This window comes from Salvelinus sp. IW2-2015, linkage group LG4q.1:29 (genome assembly GCF_002910315.2).
Source record: "Salvelinus sp. IW2-2015 linkage group LG4q.1:29, ASM291031v2, whole genome shotgun sequence".
In the NCBI taxonomy this organism is placed as follows: domain Eukaryota; kingdom Metazoa; phylum Chordata; class Actinopteri; order Salmoniformes; family Salmonidae; genus Salvelinus; species Salvelinus sp. IW2-2015.
In genome coordinates, this window is record NC_036842.1 from 61,947,576 (window position 1) to 61,975,472 (window position 27,897).

Here is a 27,897-nt window from a genome sequence, read left to right on the forward strand (position 1 = left end):
GGGGCTCATCTTCTTTCCTCAGTTGGGAGTTACAGGGCAGAGCAGAGAGGGAGTCCCCATGCTGAGTGAGTGGGGAAGAAAGCTCTGGGATTTGTCATTCAGCAGAGGTTAAACCCCACCTATTAGCGCGGGTTGTAGTACGGCCCTGATAAAGATTTCCTGTTGTACTGTGTCAAAAAAATCAATGGCTCCGCAGCGATGTGCTCATTTGATATCAACAATTGTTTTTTAAAATCAATTAGCCTTGATAGAGGAGACTATGGTGTTTGGGAATAGGGGAGCACCTGTTACTTAGGGTTGTGTAACTGCTTTTTGTTAGTCATTGAGATCCAATCAGGTGAGTCCCTGTGAGCATGCTCGACTCCCATTGGACGGTGCAGATGGTCATGCATTTTGTTTTGCATACGTGACAACCAACAGAACGCTAGGTTAGGTTGGCTGATGTAATGTTGGTCATTGTCGTTGAGTAATGCTGGTGATGTTGTCATTCATTGCTCAATAACTCAAAGTTCTTGTCCATTAGACCATGAATTGCTGTCCAAGAGTCCCATGAATTGTTGAGAATAACTAGATAAATGTACGCTATGTATGTATGTATTTGACCTGTACCAGGAAGTGCTACTGTATGTCTGTCTCAAAACATTGTTTGGGTAATCTAGTCTGAACTCCGGTCCCCCTACAGTACTATACCATAAACTACAGTCATAGGTAGTACGTTAACATGATATAATTTATAACCCATTTGGTGGTGTTGGGTTACTCATAGGGCCATGTAACGGCAGAACATCAATGTTCACTGCGCTCATGACAATTTGACAGACTTGTGAAACTACTTTCAGGTGTCTGTTAATAAGTATGTTTTTTTTCTCAGCTTAGATGTGATGTTTCCTTTGTTCCTCTTGAAGGGTTCAGAGAGGAAGGGAATTTGCGTGAGTCTGTCTGGATACGTGCCACAACAGGTCACAAACATACAAGGTCTCTATAAAATAAAACTGGTGATTGTTATGTGATTGTTGGTTACATCCAGGTCAATGATGTAGTTGAAATATTGTACATGTATATCACAAATGTATTTTTGTTACTAATTTATGACCTCATTGTTGCATTATTCACCCTCCTGTCCTTCCTCTCCGACCTACCCTACCTCTATCCCCATCTTTCTACTCATCGGGTAATTGCATTAGTCATTTCATTAATGATAGAGTGATTGTTTGTTTTATTGTCTGCTGTTGTAAACGGACAGGGCGCCCCAGTGGCTGGTGAAGCAGCCGTATTGATGAGGCTTTGTGTGGACACTGCCAGAGTGGAGCTATATTGATAAGGCTGGCCGCTCGGTCTATGTGGACTCTGTCGTGCAAGATCCCTATTGATAAGGCCTGTGTTTTTGAGGCCACTGGTCACGCAGCAGCGTAGATAATGTCTGTGGTCCAGGCCGGGGATATTGTTGAGGGCTGTGAGGGTATAGATATGGTGTAGAGGCGAGGTGAGGGGCCAGGGTATCAGGCGGAGTGGGCAAGTGGCAGGGCATTGAACAGGGCTGTGGGGGTGTAGAGCCTCTACAGAGGGGCCAGTATCAGGCCGAAAGGCGAGCGGCAGGGCATTGAACAGTATTGATAAGAGCCCCAGGTCATTATGGGGTTTTGTGGTGGGCGGTAGTGGTAATTAGCAGTGATTAGGACTGGAGGAGGCCCTGCGTAGAGTAGCGCCATGCTAACCTGCAGAGATTACAGATGTGCGGTGATTAAATGGGCCTCATGATCACTCCCTCCGCCTCAGTGGGAGGATGAAACTGATCTCTAATTTAAAGCCTGCCGGTTGGATGGTGTGCCCAGGCGGCTGGCCGTGGGCACCTCAGAGCTGGACCCTGCCATCCAGGAGGTGACGCCGCCTTCCTGTGTTACAGATGATAGAGAGGGAGAAGACCAATAAAATAACAGTAACGAGGTTATATACAGGGTGAACTGGTACAGCGTCAATGTGCGGGGGCACAGGTTAGTCGAGGTAATTAATATGTACATGTAGGAAGAGGTAAAGTGTCTATGCATATATAATAAACAGAGTAGCAGCAGCGTAAAAAGGTGTGGGGGTGGGGGGTCAATGCTAATAGTCCGAGTAGCCATTTGATTAGCTGTTCAGGAGTATAATGGCTTGGGGGTAGAAGTTGTTAAGAAGCCTTCTGGACCTAGACTTGGCCCTCCGGTACCGCTTGCCGTGCGGTAGCGGAGAGAACAGTCTATGACTAGGGTGGCTGGAGTCTTTGGCAAATTTTAGGGCCTTTTCCTGAAACCACCTGGTATAAAGGTCCTGGATAGCAGGAAGCTTGGCCCCAGTGATGTAGTGTCTTGCGGTCGGAGGCCGAGRAGTTGCCATACCAGGCGGTGATGCAACCAGTCAGGATGCTCTCGATGGTGCAGCTGTAGAACTTTTTGAATATCTGGCGACCCATGCCAAATCATTTCAGTCTCCTGAGGGGGAATAGGCGTTCTAAACACTGACTCTTAGTGTGCTCTCTTTGTATTTCCTCACAAAGGTAAAATCTCAGCAGACAATTTCACAATTAGGTTAATAGTGGTGGTCACGTTGATAAGGCATCATGTGACCGAGGCCAGCCAGGGACAGGGCCGCAGACTGGACATTGATGGAGTGTTGAGATTAGGGGGTTACAGTGTGATCTGACCAGGGGGTGATGGGAGATAGGCCAAGCCTGGACACTGGACTTCAGCCTCACTGATGTGGACAGAAGACTAACACGGACTAATAGCTAATAGAGACATGGGCATATTMCCTGTATAGTCTTCAACATTTTATGGGAATCAAATACATTTTAGCTTCAGAGATTTTCAATGGAGTTTGTTTAATTATGAGTTTGTTAGCCCAGTGCAGTTTCATACAGTAGCTTACAGTGTGTTCAAATATAGTGGTATGAGCTCCATTTATGACAACCAGAGTCAAACGGTGGTCACATTAACACAGTAACACACTCAAAAACACATTCACAAGCTTGATTCGTTCCCATCTCCTTCTCACTACTGCGTCTGAATTGTTTTCTTCCTTTCCTTCACTCCTCTCTCTCCCTGCCACCCCCTCTTTCTCCATCCCTCTCTCTCCCACTAGGCTTGTGGGAAAGCCATTTTATCAGCGTCTGTCTGTTGTTCTCTGGTGGGGATAGATACAGAGAAGATAGATGAGTGTTTTGACATAGAGAGTGTTAGACAAACACTCTTATCGCCTCGGCACTTTAGCCCGAGCCCCGAAAGTGAAGCTGAACCATGGGGTGGGGGGGGGAGCACAGTGCAACAGAATCAACATGGAGGGAGAGGGACAGGCGGACGCTGTGTGTGGAGCACCACTGGCTGGTACACAGCAGGTTTCCAATGGGACTGCACTGTAGAGCACTATTGCTATGGGGGCTGTGTCATATGACAACTTACTGTATGTACTGGACTCAGTGAATTTCTGCAAGTCTTTCTCAATCATCCCTTTGTGAGAGACGTGTGTTTTTGTTGAAGCCTTTGAGATCCAACTTGGTTGATCCTCTGTGTTGTTGTAAGGGGTGTCAGTTTGTTAGTGAAGTGTTCTCGTCCTCAATGGCCTGAGTCACCCCCTGTTCTAGTAGTCTAGTAACCCCCCCCCAGAAAAGTGGATAGTAGCAGTCTTACCAGCTTTTTTTTAAAGCTGATCTTAACTTCTTTTGTACATAATGTCTCCTATAAACTATACAAATAAATAATAGACTCGCACATTCCATATATCAACTCCCAGTAATTTATTGGGTGATTTACCCAATAGTGTGCGACTCTCTGTATTATTTATTTTTATAGTTTATATTCGTCGTTAGTCAGCACCTCCACACAAAAAAAAATAATTCTGGGTGTGCGCCAGCTCACATAATGTCTCCGCCATAATTTCCTATGACTGAAAAACAGCTTCTGGACATCTTAACAGTGATCACTAACCTCGATTTGGAGGGAAATTTATATTTCAACGAGTTGGCAGCTCTGGACATCCTGCTTACTCCGGACCAGGCCTTAAATACCCAGGTCTCGAAAGAGGCAGCGGCGGCAAAAGAGACTCAAGCAAGGGGGCATACTGACGCGACTACGTCGGTGAACCACCGTTGCCCTCTGTTGTATTGGAGTGCAGTCCCTGGAGAACAAACTGGATGAACTCTGTACGAGCTCCGTTCGAGACTATCCTAGCAACGGGACCTGCATAACCACTTGGTTCGGCAACCGCAAGGCACCCGACCGTAAGTCGCTATAGAGGGTGGCGAGAACAGCCCAGTACATCACTGGGGCGGAACTCCCTGCTATCCAGGACCTCTATACCAGGCGGTGTCAGAGGAAGGCCCAAAGAATTTTCAGACTCCAGCCACCCAAGCCATAGAATGTTCTTTCTCCTATCGCACGGAAAGCGGTACAAGTGCACTAAGTCTAGAACCAACAAGACCCTGAAGAGCTTCTACCACCAAGCCATAAGACCTCTAAACAAGACTGCTAAATAGCTAATCAAATGGTAACCTGGGCTACCTGCATTGACCCTTTTTTGCACTAACTCTCTTGCACTGACTCCATGCACACACACTGGACTCTACCGACACACTCACACATATTTACACTGACACCCCAACACACACACACAGTACATACGCCCACACACGCGTACACATGCACACTGACAACACACACTTTCACACTCATCACATACGCTGCTGCTACTGTTTTATCTATCCTGTTACATAGTCTCTTTACCCCTACCTACAGTATATGTACATAGCTACCTCCATTACCCATCGACTCGGTACTGGTACTCCCTGTATATAGCCATGATATTTGTACTCGTTATTGTTATTCGTTATTCACTGTGCATTTATTCCTCGTGTCACTAATGACATTTTTGTTAGATGTTTTATCTTTTTTAACTCTGCATTGTTGAAGGACCTGTAAGTAAGCATTTCACTGTTAGTCTATACCGGTTGTTTACAAAAAGCCTTGACTCCCATGTCTGTTCGTCAGTTATCTCCAGGGCTCTGGCCATTACATGAATTAGATCATTGTAGTTGTGTTTTGTTTGAGACCGTATTTTTACCTGGATTTTGTTTGGCTGTGTATCTTGTTTGCTTGTGGGACCTTAGTGACTTAATATCTCTCTCCTCCCTTTCTCTTCTCTCCCTTTCTATCTGTAGATGATCTGGAGCTGAGTGATGATGCTGCTTACCCCAAGGTCCTGGCCTGCAGGGACCTCACCACCGACACATTATGGGGGCCATACGCTGGGATCGTCCAAACAGAAGATGCGGGAGATGACCAGGAGTCAGAGGTGAAGGTTCGAAGTGCATGGAGGGAGATGTTAGAGGTCAAGTAGCGGGTTGGGTTCTGTCAATGGGACAGGATAATAAAAAAATTACTTATCACCCATTAATCTGTCAGTGGTGGGAAATGGAAATATCTTTGTGTGCGCACGCTCCTATTACCCCATGGCCAATCGCTATATACATTTCCTTGGGAAATGTTAGAGACAGGATGTTCCTCTCGCTGGAGTTGTCTCTTATTCATCATGTGCTGAAAGTCCATCTAATCATGTGATTCTGAGCTGGAAGAGTTTTCCTGGCACTGACCAGATACAGATACCAGAACATTGCACACTCTCATACACAAAAACACACACACATACACACACACTTTCTCTGGACTGGATCAAATACTTTTTAAAGATTTGTAATCCATGCTCTATTTAAGCAATAAGGCTTGAGGGGGTGTGGTATATGGCCTTCGGAAAGTATTCAGACCCCTTGACTTTTTCCACATTTTGTTATGTTACAGCCTTATTCTAAAATTGGTTAAATTGTTTTTTRCCCTCATCAATCTACACACAATACCACATCCATGATGACAGGCTTTTAGAAATGTTTGCTAATTTATATAAAAACATTTTTTWAAATAATACATTTACATAAGTATTCAGACCCTTTACTCAATACTTTGTTGAAGCACTTTTGGAAGCGATTTCAGCATTGAGTCTTCTTGGGTATGACCCTACAAGCTTGGCACATCTATATTTGGGGAGTTTATCCCATTCTTCTCTGGATGGGGAGCGTCGCTGCACAGCTATTTTCAGGTCTCTCTAGAGATGTTCGATCGATTCAACTCCATGCTCAGTACTGTCTCGGAGCTCTATGGACAATTCCTTCGACCACATGGCTTGGTTTTTGCTCTGACATGCACTGTCAACTGTGGGACCTTATGTAGACAGGTGTGTGCCTTTCCAAATCATGTCCAATCAATTGAATTTACCACAGGTGGACTCTAATCAAGTTGTAGAAACATCTCAAGGATGATCAATGGAAACAGGATGCACCTGAGCTCAATTTCGCATCTCATAGCAAAGGGTCTGAATACTTAWGTAAATAAGGCTTTTTTGTCKAWWWWWTTTTTTTCAAACATTTCTAAAAAKCAGTTTTTACTTTGTCATTATGGCATATTGTGTGTAGATTGCTGAGGGGAAAAAAATCTGTAATACAGTTTAGAATAAGGCTTTAACGTTACAAAATGTGGAAAAAGTCAAAGGGTCTGAATACTTTCCGAAGGCACTATACCACGGCTAAGGGCTGTTCTTATGCACGACGCAACACGGAGWTCCTGGATACAGCCATTAGCCATGGTATATTGGCCATATAACACAACCCCCCAAGGTGCCTTACTGCTATTATAAACTGGTTGCCAACGGAATTAGAACAGTAAAAAGWAATTTTTTGTCATACCCGTGGTATACGGTCTGATATACTTTACCACAGCTTTCAACCAATCAGCATTCAGCCAATCTGCATTCAGGGCTCAAACCACCCAGTTTATAATCCAAAWTGTGTAGCGGCCCTTTGCGATGTTGTTATTAAATGACGGTATARGCCGTATGTATTCCCCAAAGGGTTAATAAATATATGAAGACATTATATTTGAATGACCATGAATGTTTCTCTGAGAGACTGCTCCTCTAATTTGTCTCATGCTGATGCATCCATGAGCTTGACTGACTCACTGGTCCTGCAGCCTTTCCTCTCCCAGCTGCAGCCCAGCAAACCCAGACCAGCCCACCCCTCTCCTCTACCCTCTGCTCCCCAGACGTCCGCCTGTATTTTATCTCTGCGTGGCGCCATCCTCCTGGACAACAAATCCCAATGATTGATTTCTGGTTGATAGGCTCTCATTTCTAAGATTTAGTTTATTATCAGAATTTGTGAGTCCACACACCCATCACCCACCTTTCGTTTCCTCCCTTCCGCTGCTCATCTCCTTTTCTCACTCTTCCCTGTCTATCATGTTCAAGAAGACTACGTCTCAATGTAGTTTTTAGAAGATTTTCGGCGTTGACCATCTCTTTTGAATTCTCACCTCTCGAACCTCACCCTCTCCATCTCTCTCTGTCTCTCTCTCTCTCCCTCTGCTATCTGCGGGCTGAAAGAGTGAAGACTGACCCTCAGTCAGGAGGAGATAGTGGATTTAATCTCACATTCCTCCTGTGTCTCCCACTGTCACTCCGCATCCTCCTCCCACAGTTCCCCGCCCGCCAGGCCGCCAGCCCAGGGGTCAACAGGGGTCAGGGTTACCCTCAATAGAGTAGATCCACCGCTACGCAGCCCTTCATCTCTATCTCTGCTTAGTTAAGATTGCTTTCTGCTGCGTTTTCTCCCACTATAAAGAGACCAATTATTATTAATAAACTACTGGTGCTTACAATGGATGTGCAACTCATTTGGCTTTGCATGATTGTTGCCATCGTGTACTGTGTAAAGATTCAACATTGACAGCCTAAACAATTCCAAATAACCAATTTACACAGCTAACTTTTGTTTATTTTGCTGTGATTGAGTTCCACTTATTACCAACCTTTCTGCTTGATTGGCCTCAGTAGGGAATATTATGTGTAGGGGATTGGACAAAGGGTTACCTGATTCAGCTACAAGATTATGTTTTTATAACAGAAAAGAGACATTCAGTGTTGGTTTCATGGCAGTATGCCATGTGCTGTCCTGTTAGTGTGACCTCCTCTCTGTCCCTTTCCACCTCAGACCTGTCCCAGTGGTGGTGTCATGCAGCCTGCAGTTGCGTCTGGAGCCCTGGGGTTCTGCCCCTCATCACATCACATGGTGACTTGCCACCACCCGCCTGGCCTCGCCTCGCCTGGCAGACCTGCAGATCCATGCCAAACCTGCCTGCTGTGCTCTGCCTTCTCTGAGCAAATGTGCTTCTTATTTGATCTTGCCAGATAAGCTATCAGTTTAATACGGGCCTACCCTGTAACACAACAAGACAAGCGTTCACTTTGAACACCCACACACACTGCACACTAGTGCACTCTCACACAACAAACATAGATCCTAGCTAATATAAGACCTGTTCTCTTTTGATCTGATATACAGGTAACTGCCAAAATAAAGGAAACACCAACATAAAGTGTCTTAATAGGGCGTTAGGCCACCACGGGTCAGAACAGATTCAATGCACCTTGGCATAGAACCTACAAGTGTCTGGAACTCTATTGGAGGMATTGACACCATTCTTCTACGAGAAATGTGTGTTCGCTCGGGCATATGTTTGTTGCTTTGTGTGGGTGGGGATCATGAGCGGCAGTCAGTTCTAAGGAAACGGGGTGGATAGTGAGTTGATATCCATGACAGGTCTCTCTTAAAGAGATCTCGCTKATTAGATTATCAATGTCACTGGGCTGTGTGTGTGTCATATGGAAATCCTGTAATTTGCATCTCTTGAGAAAGAGGCATTAAAATCTATTTAAATATATTCTGTCTGATATGGATGTTGGACTTTGGTACACAGTGTAATAATGTTTACTGATGAGCTGATCAGGTTGCCTTAGATTGCTGGGAGTTTGTCGTTCAGTGAACATGTCCTCGTCTCATGGCAACTGAGGTGTGTATTTTCTGATTGGATCAGACTCATCTGATATAGTTCCCCTCGTTTTGATTGCATCACAAATTGATCAAATGATGATTATATTTCTCYGTCAAAAGAGTCTTAAGATTAGTAGGTTACACCTGATATGTAGTGATGATTTGGTGGTATCAAACAAGTTAGAATAACTTCATAATGACAATGCTTCAACAAGGAAAAGAGCATTATGCTTTATAATTTGACCTTAGTTTGAGTGATACTCCTCCAAACCATCTTCTGCCGAGCACACACCACTGCAGAAGCAACTCAACTTACGCATCACTTTTGTTCCCTCTCTTCACCCTCCTGTCTTTCGCGGAAACGAAGCCTAGAGGCATGATCCTAGAAGGAGCGGAGTGTGGAGTTCAAAGCGTTATCACGTGCGGAACGTCTTTTCATCATGTTTTAGAAACAAGCGTTAGCACTAATCCCCCAATAATCTCTCCAGGAGAACTCAAATGATAAGGCCCGCCACCCACGGCTTGCAAACACACTTTTGGGGAGTCTCTCCCCCTCACTGCTCTGTCGTTCCCTACGAAGGACGAGTGAAGGTGAGAACCTTGTCACTCTCTCTCATTCTCTATCTAGCAGTGTTTGTTTACCTCCTGGTAAATCTCTCCAGTTGATCTGAATTTATCAACAGAGACGGTCTTTGGCAGCCTTCTGCACCCTGCCCTCTCAAATTAGATCTTAATTTAAACAGTCGCTCCAGAAGACCCCAAYTCTGTAATTTAGCACTTGTCACCCTCTTGATCGCTCCTGAATGTCTATGATAATAAAGTGCACTAAACTAGCTTAATCTTGATGGCAGATATGTTGAGAGCACGTCCATGTATACGTTCATTGGCAACAAGGACCTGAGGTTGTGCTACAGAGCTTAGAGCTCACAGGAGGACAGAGGCCTACATTCTTCATCAGACACTTCCACTATGGCATCTCACCCTCTTCCTGCCCCTGCCAGACACTGAGAAGATGTTGACTAGCGAAAGGGAATGGACCAAGTAGGTGGACTATGGTAGGGGCAAGTAGAGAGGCAAAAGGGAGAAAAATAGAAATGATAGGAAAGAGCAATGGCAAAAGCCAGCAAAAGGATGAAGGTAGTGCCAGAGAGGAAGGGAGATGGAATGGAAAGAGGTGGGAATGGAGAGATGGGAGTTGATGGGGAGGGGGTGCTTATTCTCATCACTCAGTCCCTGTGACTGGGCTGGTATCTGCAGCTCGCTGTCATCTGCACTGGCTTCTGCGGGGCGGAGAGTAAAGGAGAGAGGGAAAACCTATCTCCGAGGCTCATCTCCGGCAGTTCTGGAGCCCGCTTTCCAAGAGTGCCTCATTTTCAAATCTCTTATCTTGCCTGTTTTAAGTATCGCAGTTTTATATTTTTACATGTCATTTGCATGCAGCTCATCAAACCTGGATTATTTTTTCTTGGAGGCACACTACATGACCAAAAGTATGTGGACACTTGCTCGTTGAACATCTCATTTCAAAATCATGGGCATTAATATGGAGTTGGTCCCCCTTTGCTGCTATAACAGCCTCTACTCTTCTGGGAAGGCTTTCCACTAGATGTTGTAACATTGCTGTGGGGACTTGCTTCCATTAAGCCACGAGCATTAGTGAGGCCAGGCACTGATGTTGGGCAATTAGGCCTAGCTCACAGTCGGCATTCCAATTAATCCCAAAGGTGTTCAATGGGGTTGAGGTCAGGGCTCTGTGCAGGCCAGTCAAGTTCTTCCACACTGATCTCGACAAACCATTTCTGTCTGAACCTCGGTTTGTGCACGGGGGGCATTGTCATGCTGAAACAAGAAAAGGGCCTTCCCGAAACTGTTGCCAGAAAGTTGGAGGCACATAATTGTTTAGAATGTCATTTGTACAGTGTATTCTGAAAATATTCAGACCCCTTTATTTTTTCCACATCAATCTACACACAATACCCCATAATGACAAAGCAAACAGGTTTTTAGAAATGTTTGCACATTTAGAAAACATGTACTGAAACTATAACATTTACATAAGTATTCAGACCCTTTACTCAGTACTTTGTTGAAGCACCTTTGGCATAGATTACAGCCTCGAATCTTCTTGGATATGACACTACAAACTTGGCACAGCTGTATTTGGGGAGTTTCTCACATTCCTCTCTGCAGATCCTCTCAAGCTCTTTTTCAGGTCTCTCTAGATATGTTTGATCGAGTTCAAGTCTGGGCGATGGCTGGGCCACTCAATGACATTCAGAGACTTGTTCCGAAGCCTCTCCTGCCTTGTCTTGGCTGTGTGCTTAGGGTTGTTGTCCTGTTGGAAGGTGAACCTTCACCCCAGTCTGAGATCCTTAGCGCTCAGGGAMTTTTCATCAAGGATCTCTCTGTACTTTGCTCCGTTCATCTTTCCCTCGATCCTGACCAGTCTCCCAGTCCCCGCCGCTGAAAAATATCCCCACAGCATGATGCTGCCACCACCATGCTTCACCGTAGGGATGGTGCCAGATTTCCTCCAGACCTGACACTTGGCATTCAGGCCAAATAGTTCAATCTTGGTTTCATCAGACCAGATATTCATGTTTTTCATGGTCTGAGTGTCTTTAGGTGACTTTTGGCCAACTCCAAGCGGGCATTCATGTGCCTTTTACTGAGGAGTGMCTTCCATCTGGCCTGATTGGTGGAGTGCTGCGGAGATGGTTGTCCTTCTGGAAGGTTCTCCCATTTCCACAGAGGAACTCTGGAGCTCTGTCAGAGTGACCATGGGGTTCTTGGTCACCTCCCTGTCCAAGGCCCATTTCCCCGATTGCTCAGTTTGGCCGGGCCGAGTCTTGGTGGTTCCAAACTTCTTCCATTTAAGAATGATGGAGGCCACTGTGTTCTTGGGGACCTTCAATGCTGCAGACATTTTTTGTTACCCTTCCCCAGATCTGTGCCTCGACACAATCCTGTCTTGGAGCTATACGGACAATTCCTTCGACCTCATGGCTTGGTTTTTGCTCTGACATGCATTGTCAACTGTTGGACCTTGTATAGACAGGTGTGTGCCTTTCCAAATCATGTCTAATCAATTGATGCACCTTAGCTCAATTTCGAATCTCATCGCAAAGGGTCTGAATACTTATCTAAATGAGTTATTTCTGTTTTTATTTTCAATAAATGTGCAAAAAAAAATGAAAAACCTGCTTTCGCTTTGTCGTTATGGGGTATTGTGTAGATTGAGGATTTTTAAAAATGTAATCAATTTCAGAATAAGGCTGTAACGTAACAAAATGTGGAAAAAGTCAAGGGGTCTTAATACTTCCTGAATGCGCTGTATGCTGTAGCATTATGATTTCCCTTCACTGGAACTAAGGGGCCTAGCCCGAACCATGAAAAACAGTCCCAGGCCATTATTCCTCCTCCACCAAACTTTGCAGTTGGCACTATGCATTCGGCAGGTAGCGTTCTCCTAACATCCACCAAACCCAGATTTGTCTGTTGGACTGCCAGTTGGTGAAGAGTGATTCATCACTCCAGAGAGCGCGTTTCCACTGATCGAGAGTCCAATGGCGGCGAGCTTTACACCACTCCAGCCGACGCTTGGCATTGCGCATGGTGATCTTAGGCTTGTGTGCGGCTGCTTGGCCATGGAAACAGTTATTGTGTTGACGTTGCTTCCAGAGGAAGTTTGGAACTCGGTAGTGAGTGTTGCAACTGAAGACAGGCGATTTTTACGAGCTTCAGGACTCGGCAGTCCCGTTCTGTGAGCGTGTGTGGCCTACCACTTCACATCTGATCCTAGACGTTTCCACTTCACAATAAAAGCACTCACAGTTGACTGGGACAGCTCTAGCAGGGCAGAAACTTGATGAACTGACTTGTTGGATAGGTGGCGTCCTATGACGGTGCCACAGTTGAAAGTAACTGAGCTCTTCAGTAAGGCCATTCCACTGCCATGTTTGTTTATGGAGAATGCATGGCTGTGTGCTCGATTGTATACACCTGTCAGCAACGGGGCTGAAGTAGAAAAATCCACTATTTTGAAGGAGTGTCTACATACTTTTGTATATATAGTGTATATGCAGATGTGTGGCTGTGCATGAGCAGACCAGTATAAGGGAATGGGTTTCAGTGTGTTTGTACAGTAAGCACATGTATTAATGTGCGTATTTATTTGTGTTAAAGAAATGTTTTTTGCGTTCGTGTGTGTGTGTGTGTGTGTGTGTGTGTGTGTTGAGAGAGAATGTGTGTGTGTGAGAGGCGGATGTTGAGTAGGTTTCTGATGTTTATCTTCCTTCCTTTTCTTCTCTGTATTTTTGGAGGATTCACACAGTGACCTCTTTGTTTGGGACAGTGAGTACCCCCTTCATTCCCCTTTTGGGAAAGAAACCATTTCCTGAAGGGGAGAGATAGAGATAGAAGGGCAGACAGAGGGGTAGGAATGAGAGAGGGAGGTTGAGGAATGGGAAAGAGAGAGGGATGAGAGAGGGCATGATTAGCCATACAGTACTGTAGAGCGGGAGGGATGGGAAGATTAAGCGAAGGGGAAGAGGTAAATGGTAGGAGGGGGTGAAAGAGAGAGTGAGAGGGAAAACGAGTATGAATAAAGACCAGGCCAGCCGCAATAGTCAGGAGGTCTATGGTGGAATTCAGTGGAAGTCAGCTGAACTGGCCAGGAAAGGAGAGACTATTCTACCTTCCTGTTCTTTTCTTCTCCGTCTGTCCAGCTGTGTCCGCTTCATAGAGTACATTCAAACACACTTGGATGATATCATTTTCCAGGATGCACACATTGAAATAGAAGTTCATTATTGACCAATCATTCCATTGTGTTTCTCATGGTCCCACAGAGAACAGGATTCTATAATTGCTTTAATCACCAGGGAATATTCAGCAAATTATGGTAGCAATGATGTGTATGCAAATTAAAATCTATGTGGATAGTTGACAGTGGTATGATCTTCTAATCTACTGGAGGATGGGGGAGGCGTACTCTTATTTCCTCTGCTTTAATTGAACCGTATATTAAGCTGAATTGATCTGAGTCGAGGTTAGACTTGGGTTTAGTTCAGGGAAAGGTTTCTCCCTTCATTTCCAACCCCCAGACAAGAGCATCTGGGGAGAATTCTATATTCCTTTTTAACTCTGCAACGACAGGGCTACAAAATGAACGAATAGAGAAATGAAATCAGCCGAGCATCATTTGCATTCAAGTTTTATCGGTGCGAGAAGAGGGCGTTTTTGGGAGTGATAAGGAGAGGGCGTCGTGGGCTGCGGTGAGGTGCGTGCGCACTGAGGCTGTGTGTGTGCGTGTTTGGGAGTTGAAGGTGGCTATGGTGAGGCTGTGTGGGGAGGGGGCTGGTGGTGGTTAATATCAGACCAAATAATTAGATTTGCTATCGTCACGGCGGCAGCAGTGCGGGGATCAGGCAGATTAAAGCCCGGCTGAGCTGATTAATATTCATGAGAGACGAGGGTCCAGAAGAGGGGGCTTAGACTGCACCTCAAAGACTCCCTCACTGAGGGACTTGAAGCGCTCTCAAAGTGCCTGGATCCTAGGGAGACCACCAGGGTGAACGCAGGCAGCGCTGAGCAACATTCACTTCTCCTCTTAGTCTTTTAGTCCTCCTCTGGCTCCCCCTTCCTTGTTCTCTCCCTCCTCCTTAGAAAGTGTTTCAGTTAGGGATGTTGGACACTGCATTGTGGGATAGTTTACATCACTAGTGGTGTGTGTGTGTGTGTGTGTGTGTGTGTGTGTGTGTGTGTGTGTGTGTGTGTGTTCAGAGGCAGGGACTTGCCATTTGATTATATGTTTAATTTGATACTGTGATTGTTGATTATGTCCTCTAGGCTAGGGAGATGTGATACTAGAGGCTTCTCTGCTCCTCTTAACTCAACAATCTTTGGCGGCCACAGCCTCTGTTGGCTTTGTTAATTACACATCCTATCAAACTGCAATCTTGCCCCATGTCTTTTAGTTCATATTATCTCACTGTGTGTTGGTTCCAGCCATCATTCAAGCCCCAGTGCAGTCAGGGCCCAAAGCCAGATCAGAGCCAGCTAAACCACCATATCCACCTCATCTTCTCTCTGCTAGTCTCAGAGAGTCTCTGAGAGCATTTTGCATTTGTTCAAACTGTCCAAAACTCCCAACTGATTCTGTTGTAAGGTTTTATTTTTCTGTCCTATATACAGTAGTCTTGTGTGAAATGTTCCTGTGAAATTTCCTCAAGTCGGACCACACTGGCCTTTTCTTCAGTGAATACCAAAGCATCGTGATAGATTTATGATAAATTAGTCTGAAACAAATTAGCAGCACTTATAGCTCAGACGGCTCCAGCATTGGGTTACTAACTAAAACAAAAGAAGCCATATCTCTACATCAGCGCAAGTTCCCCATGAAATACAATACGCAGCGTCTTCAGGCTAGAACAGACCGATTCAGAAATAAATCCTTCCACTGTCCTCCCTTGCCTCCCAACTCACCCCATATACCCCCAGTCCTTGTACACACGTCAGTTTAAACTCATACCTCATATTCTCTCAAAAAGTTTCAGTCCATGTGGTGCCATGTTGGAATATATGTACCAAGGTATCCCCTGTAGCAAGCAGACTGACTGACTGACTGTGGTTCCCCTGAAGCGGTGTCTGTCAGYGCTGTTGCTGCTGAATGACTGCTGCCACCTAGTGGAGACAGTGTTCTAGAATCTATATGTCCTCAGGCCTCCATACAGGAGTAGAGCTGCTATAGGCGTTGTGCAACTATACTATACGGTAGTTGTGGAGCTCAACCTAATGCTACTGTGTTTATGGTTTTACTACACACTCTCATGAATGTATCATTGAACCTCACAAAGAAGACAACATTTTACTGGGACTGCTATAAGATATTTGGTATCGAACGCACTCTGCTTAACTGTGCCGTAACACACAGAGGTACGTAGATGAGTGTGTGTCTCATGCAGACACACGATAAGCCTGTGGGAGTGARTGTCAGGTGGAATGCTCTGTGAGCCTCCACTGAACAAAGACAAGATTGTGCTGAGGACGGCACAGGTGTGTGTTTCTCTCTGGTCTGCCCTGCCCTGGCTTCAGCAGCACTCACACATGTGCAGACACTGACACACATTCTTCAACACACACAGCTAGATTATGACTCCCCTCCACTCACACACCTTTTGTCCCAACGTGTATTGAGAAAAGCTCCTGAGATGGCTTCCGGGTGAATAGGAGCACTACAACGTCATCGGATCTCCTTTCTTACCTTCTCCTCTCTCCTGGGGTCTCTGTTCCTTCCCTCTCTTTCTCCATGCCCTGTCTATAGCTCTTTTCTGTGAGTCTTTGTTCAGCCTGTTCCCTCTTCCTCTCCCTCTATGCTTCTGATTGCCCATGTTACGGGCCTGCCCCTTACTGCTGGAAAAGATTAGTCCCTTTTATTGTAGTGTATATTCGATGTGCTTTAATTATTGAACAGTTTATTCAGAGGACATTGTCAGGATTAATTCATTGTTAAACCTCACTTTTCAGTAGGTTCAGTAGGTAATGTTCTGTATCAAAATTGGTTTGTCAGAAAAGACTTAAAGTGTGTGAGAATCAGAGGATACTTGATGATGGCTTATGATAATTATTTGCCGCACCTCATTCTGTATTAAAAACGTGACCATGTGTTTCCAGAGCAAGTCTGACGGTCTCTGTTTGTTTATTTGTGTCTACAGATCTCCAGGTTGAGTCTGGTGTGTGAGGACACAGACTGCTGGCTCCGTAGAGTCCTGTTAACCTCTGATGCAACAGATACCAACTGTACCATCTACAGCCAAGGTTCTACAAACTGCCCAAACAATCAACACAGCACTCATGCAGATATTGCACCATTTGCATTGTTACATTTTTAGTTCTGGTGCTCTTATCCAGGTTTACAATCAGAGGTCTCTTATTAGAGTGAGACCAGAACGGAGATCTTTTGACCTACTATAGATTACTATACATTCCATAGATAACATACTGTACAATACCATCTATGTTTCAGTTAATGCCCCCGGTGTGACGTGTGTGTGTGTGACTCTATCTCTTCTTTCTAGGTGAGGAGCTGTATTGTAAGGTAACCCAGGACATCTCCACAGGGGACGGTCTGCTGGCTACGCTGTCTACACCGTCTATGGAGCAGCGGTCCCCCTCTAAGACCCAGGGTGTAGCGGTGAAGGAGGAGCCTACAGGTGTTTACCCAGCATCCCTCCACTCTGAGATACAGCTCCTCCCCCAGCAGGCTGGGATGGCAGCCATCTTGGCCACGGCAGTTGTCAACAGTGAGTTTCAGATTGCTCAGGATAAAAATGTGTTCTTTTTATAAGTGTGTCTTGTGTGCTTTCGTACATGTGTCTGTGTAAGCACCCAAGACCCCAGTGTCCGGTCTGGAGAGGGAAGTCACGAGCTRTGCTGGTCGGCTACTGTGTAGAAACCTAGAGGGGGCCGAAAGGCCTGTTCTGCCCTAAAAAGCCTATGTCAATTACAATCGACAGAACGGCCAAACATTATTTGAAAGTTCGCTACAAATTGAGATATTTAATTAAATAGTGACCCATTCTGACTACTACAGTTGTCGTCACACAGGACCACGTTCTGACACAGACCAATCACAGGCCGGCATGCTACAAGGAGGCTCGCGCCCTCACACCATTGACATTAAGGTTGACTGTCAGGCAGGTTGACGCTCTCAGGCAGGATGAAAACAAGTACAATGTAACCTTTAATTAACTAGGCAAGTCAGTTAAGAACAAATTTGTATTTACATTGACCATGATCCTTTGCTAGTTAAGGCCACTTTCACTATGATCTTTAGCTATTTTCTGGTGCTATTCAGCCCCATTCAGCAATATGGCGCTAAAAATTCAAATACTTCATGCGCCATCGGGAGTTTTCCATAGGAATGTCAGCGCTAACACCATCTACTGGTTTTAATGTCTATGGTGACCACATGCATAGCACAAAGCATTGGCAGTTACTGTACTGTGTATATAATGTCAATGTGAACAACAGATGCTGAGGGACTCAATGTTGGAACCTAGATAAATGAAAGTGCAACAGTTCACCGTGCCACATTTTCTCATTCACCCAGTACACCACAAGGTGGCAATGTAACTCCTCTGTACCGCCTGGTCTCAGAGGTAGACTGCATTGTAATTGCCTTCACGCTTTTTCATAAAGTCCCCTATTGGCAGTGTAGTCAGCAGCGGGAGCAGGCATGGACATGCTGTGATGAGTGCATGATTAATCACCACAAATCAAGCTAAAGGGTAAAACATGATCAGCCGTATCCCCGGTTCCTGCTGTAGAAGCTCTGTGCTGAGCACTGTGGGTAATTACGGACGTTATCAAAAATAGCCTGTTTAACATGAGCCCTGACACCAGATCAGTACGATTACCCCGCGCGGGCGGGCGCTCGCTCCCACAACCTCTGTGCTCTTGTTGCCTTGGAGACCCCGGAGCAATATCAAGTGTTTTTTCTCGGCTCCGCAATTGAATCGATCATGTGACGCAGCTGAATGCGTGTGTGGTGATGTGTGTACACATCAATGAACATGATGTATACATGAAAGTGTCTATGTAACGTTTTAATGTGTAAGCGGATCACATGGAATCAGTTTCACTGCTCTCGTGCATTGTTTATGTACCACTCATTTGATAAGTGATTGGTTGTTGCCGGGATAGAGTTAACAGTTGTTTGTTTGCTTGGTCCAGAGGACATCTTCCCGTGTAAGGACTGTGGGATCTGGTACCGCAGTGAGAGGAACCTCCAGGCCCACCTCATGTACTACTGTGCCAGCCGGCAGAAGCAGCAGTCCTCCTGCTCCCCTCCACAGGACAAGCCCAAGGACTCCTACCCCAATGAGCGTMTCTGCCCCTTCCCACAATGCAACAAGAGCTGCCCCAGCGCCAGCTCCCTGGAGATCCACATGCGGACACACAGTGGTGAGAACTGTCACCTCTCTAACAAAACATTACTTTAGCTCTCTCTCTCAAAGCAGATTCCATAAGTGTGAATATTTGTGTAAGTATTGCACTTTTAATAGCCAGTTATAACAGTAGGACCTTTTCTCTATTTTTGTATTATTAGGGTAAGCAAGTCTACTGGTGGTCATTGTGTGTTAAAAGACCTACACTGAATGTTCCAAACATGATCTATCCATGGCATAGACTGATCAGGTGAATCCAGGTGAAAGCTATGATCCCATCAGACTGCTAAACAGCAATCATTAACTCAGAGAGGCTYCTGCCTACATTGAGACTCAATCACAGGCCGCTTTAATAAATGGATCACTAGTCACTTTATACAATGCCACTCTAAATAATGCCACTTTAAGAATGTTTACATATCTTACATTACTCATATCATATATATATACTGTATTTTATACCATCTATTGCACCTTGCCTATGCCCCTCGGCCATTGCTCATCCATACACTTACATCTACATATTCCCATTCACCCCTTTACATTTGTGTGTATTAGGTAGTTGTTGGGGAATTGTAAGATTACTTGTTAGACATTACTGCACTGTCGGAACTAGAAGCACAAGCATTTCGCTACACTCYCATTTATCATCTGCTAACCATGTGTACGTGACAAATAAAATGTTATTTGATTTATTGATGTCACTTGTTAAATCCATTTCAGTCAGTGTAGATGAAGGGGAGGAGATGAGTTAAAGAAGGATTTTTAAGCCTTGAGACAATTGAGACARGGATTGTGTATGTGTGCCATTCAGAGGGTGAATGGGCAAGACAAAATATTTAAGTGCCTTTGAACAGGGTATGGTAGTAGGTGCCAGCCACACAGGTTTGACTGTGTCAAGAARTGCAACGCTGCTGGGTTTTTCACGCCTAACAGTTTCCCCTGTGAATCAAGAATGGTCCACCACCCAAAGGACATCCAGCCGACTTGACACAACTGTGGGAAGTATTGCAGTCAACACGGGCCAGCATCCCTGTGGAACGCTTTCGACACCTTGTAGAGCATGCCCTGAGGCTGTTCTGAGGGCAAAGGGGGGTGCAACTCCATATTAGGAAGGTGTTCCTAATGTTTTGTACACTCKGTGTATGTTAGCGTTAGACACTTTTGTTGACCTGTCTCTCTTGTGTTGTATCCTGTGTGTCTGTAGGTGAGCGTCCCTTTGTGTGTCTGATCTGCCTGTCGGCCTTCACCACTAAAGCCAACTGTGAGCGTCACCTGAAGGTGCACACGGACACGCAYAACGGAGTSTGTCACGGCTGTGGCTTCATCTCCACCACYAGGGACATTCTCTACAGCCACCTGGTCACCAGTCACATGGTTTGTCAGCCTGGCTCGCGCAGTGAAGTGTACTCCCCAGGTCCTGGCCTGCCCAAACTGCCTCTGTCCACAGGTAAATACATGAACAGACTGACATTGTTTGTTTACAATTGCAGTGAGAGGATAACAGCATTGCCTCTACTTCAGAACAGCAACTATGCAGAGATACCATGTTTTCTATGGGTATATTAATATAGGTTAACCCAGAACTAAAATATTGTGAAATTTGGTCAGATGGTTGATTAAGTTCTGGGGGAGACGTGTTAGAAATTAGAAAACGTGATTTGTAAAGTCTCCACCCTCGCAAACAGAAACTCTCAGCCAAAGCCTCCCCCCCCCCCCTTTCGTATTTATCATCCATGTTGACACACGAAAGCAGTGTAAGACTCACCATGGATATGTGAGGCTGTTTTCAACACTATTTTGAATTAGCAGTGTCCATTMCATCCCTTCGTTTTAAGCCACTGCAACAGTTGTGCTTAAAAATGCTAACAGGGAAAAGAGACGTTTTTGCATACTTGGCTACGGTAAAAATGTGATATATCAAGCATGGCCAGGTTCTCGTAGTCTGCAATCGGAGGAATAACCTCGCAGCGTATCCCCGCCCCAAGTTTAAGCACCTCCCTCGCCCTGGTACACCCAAATAACCAGTGACGAAAAACTCAAGCCCCGGAACTACTGCTGCTGCTGTCCGATGCTTCCCATTGTCTCTAGACCGATTCTACAGTACCCTTTATGTTTACATAGTGTAAGGGCGGCAGGTAGCCTTGCGGTTAGAGCGTTGGTCCAGTAACCGAAAGCTCGCTGGTTCGAAGAGCCGACAAGATGAAAAATCTGTCAATGTGCCCTTGAGCAAGACACTTAACCCTACTTTGCTCCAGGGGTGCTGTTCTACTATGGCTGAAACTGTAAAAGAACACATTTCACAGCACCTATTCAGGGTATGTGACAATATAACGTGTGTTTTTTGGAGGGTCTGTCCATGAGAGATTATGGGTATATTGATTATGATTCAATCCTATAGGCGATGAAGCATAATCACCAGTGATCTAATGTTATGTTTAATAATAAGAAACCAATTTCTAATAGTGTGTGTCTCTGTCTCTGTGGCAGGTCTAAGTCCAGGAGACTCTGGTGTTGTGTTGAAATGTCAGATATGTGGCCACATCACAGACTCACCCGGCCAGCTCCAGCAGCACGTTCGCACACACCTGGAGGTGAGGGTCCCGGCAGAGAGGAGCCCCTCACCCCGCCAGAGCACCCCCTCCTCAGCTGACCACCCGGAGCCCCCTGCCTGCGTACCCCAACCTGACTCCTCCAGCCCTGGGGCCAATGGGAGCTCAGCCACCCCGCGAGGCTGCAGCCCACCTGACCACCTCCCCACAGACATGAGGATCAAAGAGGAGCTGCGCTCGGACTCTGAGAATGAGGGGCAGGAGGAGGAGGACCGGGASGGGAAGAGCCGTGGACACACAGGGGTAGGGTGCTCTCAGACCTCCACCTCCCCCAGGAGTCCCTTTYCTGTGGCCGTGAAGGCAGAGCCAACCAGCCCCACCCCTGGCTCCAGCCCTGCCCACCTGGGAGGAGCTGGCTCAGTGCTGCCTGGAGGAGCAGTGTTCCTGCCACAGTACATCTTTAGCCCAGAGGCAGCCATCCTGCCCCAGGCCTCAGAGATCCTGGCCAAGATGTCTGAGATGGTCCACAGCCGGCTGAAGCAGGGCCAGGTGTCCCCTGGGGCAGCACCAGCCTTCTATCCCGCAGGCACTACTGCCACTGTCCACAAGGGGGCCACCTGCTTAGAGTGTGACATCACCTTCAACAACATCAACAACTTCTACGTTCACAAGAAGCTCTACTGCTCCAGCAGGCACCAGCAGGGAGACGTGGCTTGCCCAGTGAAGGAGGGGGCCTCAGGGGTCARCGTCCCCTCTGTCGGACACGGTTCATCCCCTCAGGCTGCCACAGCCTCCCACAGTGACTCAGACCCTGTTCCAGGCAGCACCGGCACAGAGGGCAAGCTGGTGGAGGTGAAAAGTGAGAACCCTGGGGTGAAGGAGGCTGTGTCCTCCTCTTCCTCTGAGGGGGAAGGTGGTGGAGGAGGACGAGGCCTGGCCAGTGAGGGCAGCCAGAGCCCCAGCGGCTCAGCAGAGGACCAGGAAGAAGACCCCACCAGGACCTTCTGTCAGGCCTGCAACATTCACTTCAGTCGCCATGAGAACTACACGGTCCACAAGCGCTTCTATTGTGCCTCGCGCCACGATCCGTCCAACCAGCGGTCAAGCGCTGGCAAAGCCACCTTCCTGCCTCAGCCCATCCGCACGCGCAAGAGGAAGAAGATGTATGAGATCCACATGGCTCGGACTGAGGCCCTAGCCAATGCTGCTGCTATTGCCTTTCCCTCTGCTCCAGGGCTGGGCCTGGCTGTGAAGCWGGAGGCTGCTGCCTCAGTGGGGAAGGTCCTGGAGGCCCCTGTTCCAGCCATGGCCTTGGGCCTGTGTCCAGCCACTTCCAGTAGCACCAGCCCTGATGGAGATGGCCCAATCGACCTGAGTAAGAGGCCCCGTCTGAGGGACTCCCCACGGGGCAGCAGCATCTCTGCTCTGCCCCTCACTGACTACCACAAGTGCACCGCCTGCAGCATCAGCTTCAACAGCATTGAAAACTACCTGGCCCACAAGACCTACTACTGCCCAGCCACCACCCTGCAGCCCCACACCCTGAAGACGCTCCACAGGCTGAAGAGACCAGCCTCCACTTCCCCCGAGGCCAATGGGCTCCCCACAGAGAATGCTCCTCKGGGGGCCTCGCCCAGCCCTCACCCCTCAGCTTTGCCTGGCTCTGAGGCAACATCCCTTCACAGCGGCCCTGCAGCCAAATGCCCAGGCTCTCCTCCTGTGGTCTGCCCCTACTGCCCTCCCAATAGGGCGGTGACCTGTGACCTGGTGGAGCACTTCAGATCCATGCATGGCCTGGTCTTGAACCTGGAGGGCCAGCCAGCTGTCATCAGCCCCAGCCTGAGCCCCAGGGATGAGACCCCAGCCACCCCGCCCAAACTGGGCCTCCAGACCCGCAAGGACAGCATCAACATTCGGGTCAGAATGGACACTGTCTCCTCCTCCTCTCCCCTGGTGAACATTAGCCCCCTGGGTCCCCATGCTGGGGGTGGCAGCTCCCCCAAAGCAGCCCCTCCTGCTGTGTCTCCCACCAGGTCCCTCCCCCTGACTGTGTCCCCTGTGCCTGAGGTCCTGAGGGAGGTTGGGGTTATGAKCCACCAGGCTGCTGTTGCTCTGCTTCCAGACAGGGCAGCCGTCACCCTGGGTCTCCCACTCCCTGTTGCTGTCCCGGCACCTACCACACCCAAGACCCTCCTGGTCTCCCCTTTGCAGAACGGTAACATCCGCTTCTGCCGGCTGTGCAATATCAAGTTCAGCAGCCTGTCCACGTTCATTGCCCACAAAAAGTACTACTGTTCCTCCCACAGCGCTGAGCACGTCAAGTGAACATGCCTGTCTCTGCACAGTGTCCCCTCACAGCCCAGCCCCAGCTATTCACCTGTGTCAGTGCCACCATGGCATAGCACCATGTCTGGACTGTCTGAAGTAAATGTGACTGTTACTCACCAGGCACTGGTTAGCTGTTCGGACGCTGACGTTCCCGGTATTGTTACTATGGTAACTTATTTCTTCTTATGGGTCAAAGTTCGTATTACACTAAGAGCGGAGATACGCTACCTGCACACACATTTGTGCCCACCTTCCCTTCCCCACCACCTCAATACCTGTCCCCTAGCCCTCTCCCTCCCCTCTCACCTCCAGGGTTCATAGAATGTTGAAAATGGGACTTTTAGATCCAACATTTAATCTCCTGAGCAAGCTTAATTTAACTGTTTATATTACTATTATCTTGATTTGATTGTGATTGTTTGAAGCATTTCTTGCTKATGACGAAACTTGCTTTTCCTGAGCCGTTGATGCTCATGACCTGTCAGTGAGTGGGGACAACTGTTGTCCCTCAGGGCCCTCTTGTGGAGCTGACCATCTCCACCTTTTTATTTCTGCCTACCTGTGCATAGTGTATGATGTTTTAAAATAATTATATGGTTTTGTTTGAACACTGGCTCTTRTGTTAACTAGAAAGCATTTTAGCTGAATTACAGGAATGGGTGTCACAAGGTTATCAATTACAGATGAAATATTTGCAAATGGATAGATTCGTTTTTCCAAAACCACAATTGTATTTTTATTAATGCAAGGGAAAGCATGGGAAATATTTATCTCTGATTTCATGTCAACAGAAAACTACCTAGCGTCTGAAAATATTAGTATTTTTTTATTTGTATTGTTTTCATACTTTTCGAAGGAACTGTTTCAATCTTGGTGTGTAAAGATGTAMATATATATATAATATCTTTCACAGTAATCACTGGGATGACACTGAATCTTATTTTCATTATTGTCAGCATTTTTCTTTAATGCTGGTGTTTTAAATTTTGGTAGAACGAAGATGACTGGACCTGAGTATCAGGATGAAGACACTTCACTTCCTGTTCCTATAATGCCCTAAACAACACCGCCCATCTCCCCATTAAACCTGACCTTTAACCCACAATCCTACTGTATCAACATATTACATCCGCCAATCTGCAGCTGCTGATACACCACCATCTTGCTTGAATTAGACATGGGYTCCGTTTAAATCTATGTTGATTAATTGACACCTGTTAGTGTGTGCTTGTTCTATTGTGTTTTTCCGGTAATGAAGTAAAAGAAGAAGAAAAAATGTGAGAAGGTGTAAGAGACAGGCAAGGACAGTAGATGTATTTCACAGATTGTAGAGAGACACACGGTAGATACTGTAGCTCCTAAAACTGTCATGTTTAAAACACAAACACACATACAGTTGAAGTCGTACGTTTAAATACACTTAGGTTGGAGTCATTAAAACTGTTTTTTCAACCACTCCACAAATTTCTTGTTAACAAACTATAGTTTTGGCAAGTCGGTTAGGACATCTAATTTGTGCATGACAAGTAATTTTACCAACAATTGTTTACAGACAGATTATTTCACGTATAATTCACTGTATCACAATTCCAGTGGATCAGAAGTTTACATACACTAAGTTGACTGCGCCTTTAAACAGCTTGGAAAATTCCAGAAAATGATGTCATGGCTTTAGAAGCTTCTGATAGGCTAATTGACATCATTTGAGTCAATTGGAGGTGTACCTGTGGATGTATTTCAAGGCCTACCTTCAAACTCATCGCCTCTTTGCTTGACATACTGGGAAAATCAAAAGAAATCAGCCAAGACCTCAGAAAAAGAATTGTAGACCTCCACAKGTCTGGTTCATCCTTGGGAGCAATTTCCAAACGCCTGAAGGTACCACGCTCATCTGTACAAACAATAGTACGCAAGTATAAATACCATGGGACCACGCAGCCATCATACCGCTCAGGAAGGAGATGCGTTTTGTCTCCTAGAGATGAACATACTTTGGTGGGAAAAATGCACATCAATCTCAGAACAACTGCAAAGGACCTTGTGAAGATGCTGGAGGAAACGGGTACAAAAGTATCTATATCCACAGTAAAACGAGTCCTAACCTGAAAGGCCGCTCGGCATTAAGAAGCCACTGCTCCAAAACCGCCATAAAAAAGCCAGACTACGGTTTGCAACTGCACATGGGGACAAAGATTGTACATTTTGGAGAAATGTCCTCTGGTCTGATGAAACAAAAATGTTTGGAGGAAAAAGGGGGATGCTTGCAAGCCGAAGAACACCATCCCAACCGTGAAGCACGGGGGTGGCAGCATCATGTTGTGGGGGTGCTTTGCTGCAGGACGGACTGGTGCACTTCACAAAATAGATGGCATCATGAGGCAGGAAAACTATGTAGATATATATATATTGAAGCAACATCTCAAGACATCAGTCAGGAAGTTAAAGCTTGGTCGCAAATGGGTCTTACAAATGGACAATGACCCCAAGCATACTTCCAAAGTTGTGGCAAAAAGGACAACAAAGTCAAGGTATTGGAGTGGCCTTCACAAAGCCCTGACCTCAATCCTATGGAACATTTGCGAGCAGAACTGAAAAAGCGTGTGCGAGCAAGGAGGCCTACAAACCTGACTCCGTTACAGCAGCTCTGTCAGGAGGAATGGGCCAGAATTCACCCAACTTATTGTGGGAAGCTTGTGGAAGTCTACCCAAAACGTTTGACCCAAGTTCAACAATTTAAAGGCAATGCTACCAAATACTAATTGAGTGTATGTAAACTTCTGTCCCACTGGGATTGTGATGAAAGAAATAGAAGCTGAAATAAATCATTCTCTCTACTATTATTCTGACATTTCGCATTCTTAAAATATAGTGGTGATCCTAACTGACCTAAGACAGGGAGTTTAAATGTATTTGGCTAAGGTGTATGTAAACTTCCGACTTCAACTGTACAACCCTGGTTTACGGAGTGTTGTTGAATAGACCTGCGAAATGCAATCTTTCCTCAGTCAGAACTGGCTACACTGGCACAGCCTTACCGTAGAGTTGAGTTAGCTGGTCCTGTGCTCCACTATCCTTACCTCTCATGATGATCTACATGGATCGGTTTGTTACTTGTGCTGTTCTCTTCTCTTCTCTGTGTTACACAGGCAGATGTTTCTCTGCTCTAAAAACTGGAAAACAAAATGGCAGTGAAAAGTTGAGGATTTTTGCTCTGTTGTGGTTTTGAACAGTGCTGTATCAGTCATATCTTACTCAATAATGTTTACAATTGCATTGCTTTCTCTTTTCTCAAAGAGATTAGCATTTTCAACAAGTGACAAATCGAGGATCTCAGTGCTGAGAACCATTTCGAATTTCCCCATTTATATTGCACTGTGTTGTACAAATGTGCTGAATGTTTTAGTTTTAGAGGCTWTTTTGTAATGTATTTGTTTTTACAGCACTTTTCCTCGTCCAAACTCATCCCTTGAAAGAGTTGCTGATCAATTTCAACCTTTTCACATTAATTMAAAACATTTTGTGAATGATTACTAATGGAAAAGGAATAATGAATGTCAGATCTTTTCTTTTTTTTATTTCAATCTCAAATTCCACTACACACTTGTCCAAACTATGCATGGGAAATAAACGTCCTGAGAGACATTAAAGAGTGTCAAACGTCTATCTTCTTTCAAATTCGATTGACCTGGTCCACCCACACATTAGACCTGCCATTTTACCTCTTSTCCTAATTCTATCTCTCTTGGCTTTTATTATGCTTGCCACAATAYATTTCAGGTCACACATCATTTCTCTTTTCATATAACTTATTTCAGTGAATGTGTGAGCCTCCATACGTAAGAGAACTGAAGGAGTCATCTCCACAGTGCCGACATGCTTTTTATAAATATTTCCTGTTAAAGAAAAGCATTAACCCCAAAGTCTCAAGCCTATGCTGATTTAGTACTAACAGTACAGTCAGTCCTACACTTCTTATTTTATAACCAATATGATGGATGTTGTGGACATACTGAATTCTTTCATTTCAGTTACCTCATAATTTCCCATAATACAGAAAGTTTGAATTGTGTTGACCACTGCTTAGCGTAGCTAATTAGGGAAAAAATTATACTAACATCCTGCATCTATATAATTTTTCAGAGAGCTTGTCGATTCCTATGGT

General features: G+C 45.8%; 1 protein-coding gene across 1 annotated transcript in view; it reads left to right on the forward strand.

The window, feature by feature from the left end:
* The window catches only part of LOC111962324 (zinc finger protein ZFPM1), a 39,784-nt gene extending 12,402 nt beyond the window's left edge, over positions 1–27,382 (forward strand). The window contains exons 3-8 of the mRNA XM_023985334.3: positions 5,186–5,319; positions 16,621–16,723; positions 16,984–17,208; positions 18,641–18,871; positions 20,063–20,305; positions 21,346–27,382. Coding sequence (XP_023841102.1) covers positions 5,186–5,319; positions 16,621–16,723; positions 16,984–17,208; positions 18,641–18,871; positions 20,063–20,305; positions 21,346–23,732 — 3,323 coding nt within the window. The 3' untranslated portion in view covers positions 23,733–27,382. The remainder of the gene's footprint in view (positions 1–5,185; positions 5,320–16,620; positions 16,724–16,983; positions 17,209–18,640; positions 18,872–20,062; positions 20,306–21,345) is intronic.
* The last annotated feature ends 515 nt before the right edge of the window (positions 27,383–27,897 follow it).